General features: G+C 39.2%; 1 protein-coding gene across 1 annotated transcript; it reads right to left on the reverse strand.

Moving 5' to 3' along the window:
- Window positions 1–245: 245 nt before the first annotated feature.
- On the reverse strand, window positions 246–2,291 carry LOC123750836 (piggyBac transposable element-derived protein 4-like). Its single transcript, XM_069320198.1, has 3 exons — window positions 1,766–2,291; window positions 921–1,525; window positions 246–665 (listed from the first exon to the last, which is right to left on the reverse strand). The coding sequence occupies exons 1-3, from the start codon at window positions 2,289–2,291 to the stop codon at window positions 246–248; spliced, it is 1,551 nt and encodes a 516-aa protein (XP_069176299.1).
- Window positions 2,292–8,328: the final 6,037 nt, after the last annotated feature.

Raw genomic sequence — 8,328 nt, forward strand, 5'->3', positions numbered from 1 at the left:
TGTTCCTAATAGAATTCTTTAGATGGATAGTGCATATAAGGGCCAATTGAAGAACAACATTGCCTGTACAATACGGGAAAGTATGAAAAAAAAATAATAAAAATTTTTGTACTTACCACCTCAGTGTGTGTGTTGAACATGACATGGGTTGAACATTTGTTTTACCCACTCCACCTGCTCCTGGAAAACGTTTCTTGCAGGGTCAACCCATGTTTTGTATAGGTGGAGTGGATGGTGGGCAAGCATTACTGCATGGTGCAGTAACTGTAGCATGGTGCAGGACACAATGCCACATCACACGTCTTGCACTTATAGTGTGTGTCCTTCCTTTTACCCGACAATTTACACACACGACACCTCAGACGCTTCTGTATCTTTACTTGGGTATGGGACAAGTTTCTTTTGAGGCGGTATGGATTATCCACAATACGGGGTCTTGTTGCAGCAGAAGCACCACTAGTGATAATCACAGCCTCGTCTTCTGACTCAGACGATGAAGGTAAGTCTGCAGGTACAGGTGAAGTGAATAGTGGGCGCCTCACACCTGAAGGTCCTGCTGTTGGAGGTCTGGGTGTTGATGGTCCTGGTGTTGCAACATTGGCTCCAGTGGCATTGACATCAGCAGCATGTGGGATGTCATCATCTTCCTCAGGCCAGTTACTTGACTTATAGAACAATAGTGCAGCAATGACTTATTCATGGAAATGGAGTAATGTCAGTTTCCTTCTATCTGTTGTATAGTAGTTGCACATCACAAAAGCATTGTAGATAGCCATTTGCACAAAATAAAAGGTCATTTTTTTCGTCCATTTGTGTGTTTTCCTTGTGAAGTGATAATATTTGATCATTTGGTCAAAGTGATCAACACCTTTCATGTTTGTATTGTAGTCACAGATTGCATTCGGCTTGTTGACAGTTACCTGCTGCACTGAGGTTGTTCCATCACGATTCCGTACTCGTTTTCTGCGTTGAACCTGTTGTGTTTCTGCATTGTGGCAATTTGTTATGAGTGAAACAATTCGTTTATCTTTCCACAAAATTATGAAAGTATTGTCCTTGCGTTTGAATAAAGTTTTATCTACTGGCACTTTACCCTTTGCTTGCATCTGAAGAGATTTAGGTGCACCACGCTGTAGTCTGAGGGTACCACAGGTGTATACCCCTACTTGAAGCAGTGCCTCACTCAATCTGACCGAATTGTAATAGTTGTCCATATATAAATGGTAACCTTTATCCTTCAGTGGTTCAATCAAGGCCATAACTGTGTCAATCGTCGTTTTCCCAACTCCTGAATAGATTTGAAAATCATAAATGTAGCCACTGGTGGCTTCAGCTAGCATGTAGAGCCTTATTCCGTATTTATCTGGTTTATTGGGATTATAGGTCTTGAAAGATAGACGGCCACGCCATGGCATTGTCCCTTCATCCAAACTCAATTTTTTATTGGGAATGTATATTCTCTTTAATCTATTCAGGAGATATTGCATGAGTGAGCGAACTTTGATAAGTTTGTCAACTCCTTGGCCTGGTGGTATGGACTTATTGTTATAAACATGGAAATATTTAGCAATCATTTCAAATCGCTTACCAGTGATGAAGGTGTTGAAACATGGTATGTGCCAGAATCTGCCTGTTTGCTAATATATTCTAAGTCTTGGCAACGGGAAAATACCTATCAAGATCGTCAGTCCCAAATATCTAGCAATTTCTTTCACTGTCACTGGTTGCCATCTGTGCTTTGTCCTTTGCTCAGTACCTGCCTTACTTTGGGAAGCATATAAATTTGTTTCATAGGCAACATATTTCAGCAATTTTTGAGTCAGAAAGAGTTGAATGAAACCAAGAACAGTGGAAGGTACAGGAACAGTCAAGCCTGGTGTACCTGTAAAATTGTCCACAAAGGGTTCAGTATTGTCACTACACCATCCATCATCAGAATCTGTTGGTGCTGGGGTACGTGTGGTACGTGTGGTACGTCTGGCTCTGGCACGAGCTCCAGTACCGCGCCGTGCACGAGTGGCGGTCTCGACGTCAGACTCCTCACTTTCATCACTATCAAAATCCTCATCGGCCGTTTCTGTTTCTAAATGTTCACTACTTGCATCAGTATCAATACCGACATCAGTTTCATCACTAGATGACCCAGACAAATCGTCAAATACAGCCTGAAACTTAGAGGGAGTTAGTCTCACATGCTTGTACTTCTCCTGTACACTACTCAGCTTCTGCTTTTCACGCCTTTCTTTCGCAATTTTCTTCCAGGAAGGGCCTTGTTCATGATCACTATCCATCGTGGAGTAAGCATAGATAGTTTTTAAAGCCGCAGTAAGAAATATAGCCACGGAAAATAACTGAAATGTTCACACGTTTGAGACGCGAGGGGAGGTGACACCGGTCACAACAGTGGAGCAAAAACAATGGGCCGACGGCGTGTGCCGCGCCGCCTGCGGGTCACTAGGCACAACAACGAAAATGGGAAGAGATCGGCGCGCATTTTAAACCCAGTCCCAAAAAAATCAGATAAAAACTGATTTTTGGCGAATTTTTAAAGCGGATGACGCAATGCTGCGTCATCCCCGGCATTGCAGACAGTAAACGGATGACGCAATGCTGCGTCATGCCCGGGTGAAAGTGTAATATTAATAATGTTATATAACATATATAACAAAATAATAGGTGGCAGAATTTGTGACTAATTTTTTGGGGCAGATATATTTACAGATTTCAGATTCTATTATCTTTGTCTCATAAGGTTGTATTGATGAATGAGGACCATATTAGGGTCTTATTACTTTTATATGGGCAATAGTTACCACAATATATATGTTTGTTAGAAGAACATAAGAATGAAGGTAATTACAGAAGGCCTTTTGGCCCATATGAGGCATCTCCTATTTATGTCCACCCAATCTCATACATATATATGTCGAACCTACTATTAGACAGTTAAGGAGCACAGTGTCTGTTATACAGTTATCCCTAACGTATACCTATATTTTTTTTTTTTGGAGGGGGGGGGGGAAGTAATGTAAATATGGTGAGAATCGGTCAGAAGCTGAATTTTTTATCAGGTCTCAAATTTAAAATTCCTGTTTTAGAGATAATTGAAGTTGAAGTTATTGAAAATGAATAATTCGAATAATGCTAAGGTATATGGATGCCTTAGAATTAAGAACTTTGCACATAGTGTGTAAATATGGTGGGAATCGGACAGAAGCTTAATTTTTTACCAGGTCTCATATTTGAAATTCCGGTTTTAGAGATAATTGAAGTTGAAGTTATTGAAAATTAATATGGTAGTTCTAATTAAAGAATTTTCTTGTATGTTTTAGTAAACATTTCTTGGGATTTGTACTCGAGTGTGTGAAAGTTATAGGTCAATATGTGTTAGATGAAGTTTAGGTTTATGAAAAATCAATTCAAATGAGATTGTTGAACAGACAACTATGCACTTTATATGTAAATATGGTTCGAATAGATCAGAAACTCGAAATTTTTATGCTTATTACAGTTGAAACTCTATTTATAGTCATAATTGAAGTTGAAGTTATCGACAATGAATAATGTAGTATTCATTAATTTTCTAGTATGTTTTAATAAGCATTGTTTAACATTCATACTCAAATATGTGAAAGTTGTCGGTCAATATGTGTTGAAATGATGTCAAGAAAAAATAACAAAAAAAAAACAAATATAAAGGTAATTATAATAATTAAAATTATATAGGGGATATATTTAGGGATCTACTTTATGTAAGTGAAAAGTCCTGATCTTGTCCCTAATCATCGAAACCACCAAAGAGGCAAAGAAAACTGAGCTTGAAATCTATGAAAAAGTGAGCCCAAAAAAATCAAAGTTCTGCAAGTTGTAACTGATTTATTTGTTGACCAATTTAATTTTATCTTCACATAGGTAGGGACGGTTATACACTCTCCAGGATGTAGAGGTTACACCAAAATTTGATAATAAACAAAGGAGAAAAAAAAAGAAAAAAGAAATTTCCCCTAAAAAAATATATTTGGGGACATTGGTGCAAGTAACAGATATTAACATTGGGCAATGTATTTATATGATGTATAGCAAAATAACATACTTACTCCTTACTATGTGTGTTGTTATGTATTACGTAGCAATGATATAATGGCACCAGCTGCATATCCTCCTAGTGGAAACTTCTAACTATTTTTCTTCTTATTTGTACGTCGGACAGGTGCTTGTATCTCTTTATTACTGCATTGTTCTTCAGTTCCTGTTGTTAGGAGCTGTTCCCCTTATCAACAAAACGTTCTTCGGTTTAAAAAATTCGTCTAAAATAAATTTCTGAAAATATTTTAATGAAACTTTCACGACACTGAAGATAATAAGTTAGAGATTTGTTTAACATTTATAAGTAATTTTTACATAATTCGTTTATTTTTCGCTTCTTGACCCCTAAGGCTGAGCAGCCTACGGGTTTATGTACAATAACCTCGAAGGAGGTAGTATTTTAGCCTGGTGATATAAAACTGACCCTTGGCTACTATCGTTAGTAATTGCTCAAGATTATCAGCAAGTACCCTACTTACATTAGGAACAATATAATAGGCCCTGTAAATTCCAACCAAGCAGTCAACACAGCTGATCTAGAAACAAAACTGAAAAGGACCCAAAACGACTTAAGGGTCACTTAACAAGGCAGATTAATAAATGCCATGATCTGTCACAACAAACTCCAGTTGAACATATTAAACTAGAAACCTACTTGCAAGTTGTAACAAGTAGAGCAAGTCAAACGCCAAATAGAAAGTATTTAGCTGAATTTGCCAACACCAATGCAAGTACTGGTGTATTATATGGTATTATGGATGATCTGGCAAATTATGAGGATGACACTCAAGCCAGGTTTAAAGCCTTTTGTCAAATTAATGGCCCAGAGTAAAGCCACAAAAATAGCTGCAACTAATACTACTCAACCAGAAGTTAAACGACCTTCAGCCAGTTTACCCACATTCTTTGGAACTGAGGATGAAAATTGGGAAAACATCTGGAATTAATTTGTTGATGCTGTGGATTCTAAACCCAAAATTCTTAAAACCACCCAAATTCACATACCTACGCAGTCAACTTAAAGGTGAAACTGAAAAAGTGGTAACAAATTTAACCCTAAATAGTGACAGCTATGATCTTGCAGTTCAGCTCCTTAAAGATATTATGATAACACAGAGCGAGCTGTCACACATTTAGTTTAACAATTTTGGACTTTCCCCCAACTAATGAAACCACTGACTAACTCCAAGCCTTCAGATTGTAGCTTGAGTCATTACAAAAAGCACTCAGCCTTAAGGTTGATATAAATAGTGCTGAGTGGTTAACTAAAGTTAACGTATGATGCAAATAACCCAGTGAGACTATGGATAGGTTGAGTTCCCTGTGTAGCATATATTCTCTGACAGTTCAAGAGATTACAAAAGGTTTACGCTCTGTTGTAGAATGACAGCGAGCAAATACAGATAGTAAACCAACAACCAAACCCTCGTTAATCACCAATATAAACCACAGAGTATACCCAGTACTGTAACTAAACATAAAACATTTAACTCCTCTCCACAAGGGAAATTTGGCAGTGTGGGCACATATGCATTGTGGTCCCTCAAAGTCTTATAGCGAGTAGATTAGGCCACTCATATACTAGCTCCAAACTCATTAGCCTAATGAGAAAGTAGCACAACTCTCAGTAGCACTAATGACTAAACTCAAACCTTTTCTCTAATTACAGTTAACATTCCTTCCATCCTTCCAACCTATTGGAGGATGATGAGGGGAGGTGTGGTCTAAACATATAAACGATCGAGAAGCGAATAATCATGAGAATAATTTCCACAGTGATTCAGTTAACTTCAGTTCATACGCTTGGGAGTTACCACACACTTTTTTCCTCAAGAATGTAGCACTCGACATATTCAGTTCTAACCGACCCCAAGACGCTTCAACTTCGATACAGAGCAGACAGTAAACTCCGACTGCATCGAACTCTGTGTCAAAGCCAAAGCATCTTGGGGTCGGTTAGAACTGAATATGCCTAGTACTACATTTTTGAGGTAGAAAGTGTGTGGTAACTCCCAAGTGTATGTAGTGAAGTTAATTGAATCACTGTGGGAATTGTACTGATGATTACACACTTCTTGGTCGCTTATATGATTGGACTACACCTCATCTAAACCTAATCCAATAGGTTGGAAGGAATGTTAACTGTATTTACGGAAATGATTTGAGTTTAGTCATTAGTGCTACTGAGAAATGTTCTTCTCTCTCATTAACGCTCATGAGATTGGAGCGAGTATATTATTGGCATAATCTACTAGCTACACAGTCTACAGTTACTGTTTCACCCAAGGTGGTGACTCCCAAATGTGCTGTAGGCTGGATTACATGTTTATTCTGTAATGAAGAACATTCCATATACCACTGCACTAATTACCTTAACCGTACTACACGTGTAAAGCGACTCAAGGAATTGCATAAATGCACTAATACCTCAGGTTGTTTAACACCGATACCTGTACAACCCAACTGCAAACCTCAACAGTGCGATAAAGGGCAACACTACTCAGTACTGTGTGGAGACATAAAATTAAAGTTCCCAAAGCCAAGGTGGAGGAAGAGGCTTCCATCACCGTCCTGTTCTGCAAAGAACGAAAGGATATAAGTGCCATGTCGACAAAGTCTAAGAAAAATGTGACTTTGGCTAACTGCCCAGCTTACAATAGAAAAACAGTATGGCTGAGGTCAACACCCACGGATTTTTTTGACCAACGGTCCCAAAAAACATTTGTCACCCAAGAAGTGGCAGATAACTTAAAATTGAAACCTTTTGCACAGGAAAAACTAATATAACAGGGTTGCCTGGATCAACACAGGACCCCAAGTCTGAAAGTGGTCCAACCATTAGTATATTTAGGCGGTTATGTGCGACCTGGACAAGCCATTGTAGTAGACAAAATCCCCACCCGATCAATATGATCCATGGTCTAGGGACAACAGCCAAGTAATTACAAGAAAGGGGAATTAAGTTGCCTGATAACAAAATCACGTCTGACCATTCTTCAGCATTGGATTCCTTGTACGTTCAGAAATATTACCATAAATTCTCACTAGACAATTCATCACTCTAAAAAGCAGGAAATGAACCTGTTATTGTCTGTGGGAGGCAATTTGCTCACTGGTTCAGGTTTGAGTTTGAAACAACCCACATCTTTAGACAACCAACAATGTCAACCTAGAGATGGTGGCGTTACTAGGTTGAGAACAGTCACCACTTAAATTTAGAGACTTGTCTCTGAAGATTCAGAGAATTCGGAGATCCCTCTGTACATAAATTATAAAATCTAGCCACCATAGGGATCGTCCCTGAACAACCTAGACCAGATGACGACTGTACATACAATCAATACCTGGACTCATTTGTCTACTGGGACAACCAATACTGGGTCAGGTTACCATGGAAGCTGAATCATCTTTAGATGCCAGTAAATCATTTCACGACTTACTGGCATCAATTAAGGTCTTAGGTGTTGGACTTAGTCAACCTGGGAACCTGAAATTGTACCAGGACATAATACAACAACAACTCTATAACAAATTCATCGAAGTTGTAACCAATGATGGCCCCAAGGAAGGACACTATTGTTATGACCCCCAGGTACCCAAGTGAGGTAGGTGCCTTGTGAGAGTTATTCTACCCACCTGACTATAGTTAGAAGTCTGGGAAAGGAACTGAATAGAGTAAACGTCGGTGAATTAGGACCGAAAAGAAAACCAGCAGAGGACAAGCACCTTATAGAAGTGAGTGAGAGTCAAAATGTCAAAATGTTGACATTTTGTTACGTGACGTGACGCAGACGGAAGTCGTAATGCGTCACTTGAGTTGCTACAGTCGTCAGGAATGGACGTACGTCGGATTCCTCCTGGGAAGAAGGAACAATATAGTTCCCAGTTTAGTGGATGAGTGAAGGCTACATATTACAAAGTGTGAGGGAAATACCTGGGACGTCGTAAGTCATTTCTCAGTGATCAGGAATAATATTAGGGACGGCCTGAAGCCTACATGATGGTCGTATACTCTGTGGACCCTAATGTGTGTTATTCTTCGGGTGGAAGACAGTAAGCAGGTGTTTTTCTGTGAAGCCTGCCACGCGATATCGTGCTCTCAAGACAAGACTGAGGGGAAGCTTCGAGAGACAGTCCAAAAGGATTTTGGTGGACGATCAAGCGTAGCGCCATTTTGGAGCGCCCAGAGCAAGTGTCGCCAGATCGTCACTTTCTGCACTGAGTGCACTTAATTAGTTGATA

This window comes from Procambarus clarkii, unplaced genomic scaffold (genome assembly GCF_040958095.1).
Source record: "Procambarus clarkii isolate CNS0578487 unplaced genomic scaffold, FALCON_Pclarkii_2.0 HiC_scaffold_104, whole genome shotgun sequence".
In the NCBI taxonomy this organism is placed as follows: Eukaryota; Metazoa; Arthropoda; class Malacostraca; order Decapoda; family Cambaridae; genus Procambarus; species Procambarus clarkii.

Bases quoted from the DNA above. Each gene is read 5' to 3' on its own strand.
- LOC123750836 (XM_069320198.1), bottom strand. From the start codon at position 2,291: ATGGATAGTGATCATGAACAAGGCCCTTCCTGGAAGAAAATTGCGAAA. The intron at 1,526-1,765 runs GTAAGGCAGGTA...CCATACCACCAG, and splicing joins AAATTTATATGCTTCCCAAA to GCCAAGGAGTTGACAAACTT. The intron at 666-920 runs GTAACTGTCAAC...TTGTTCTATAAG, and splicing joins GAACAACCTCAGTGCAGCAG to TCAAGTAACTGGCCTGAGGA.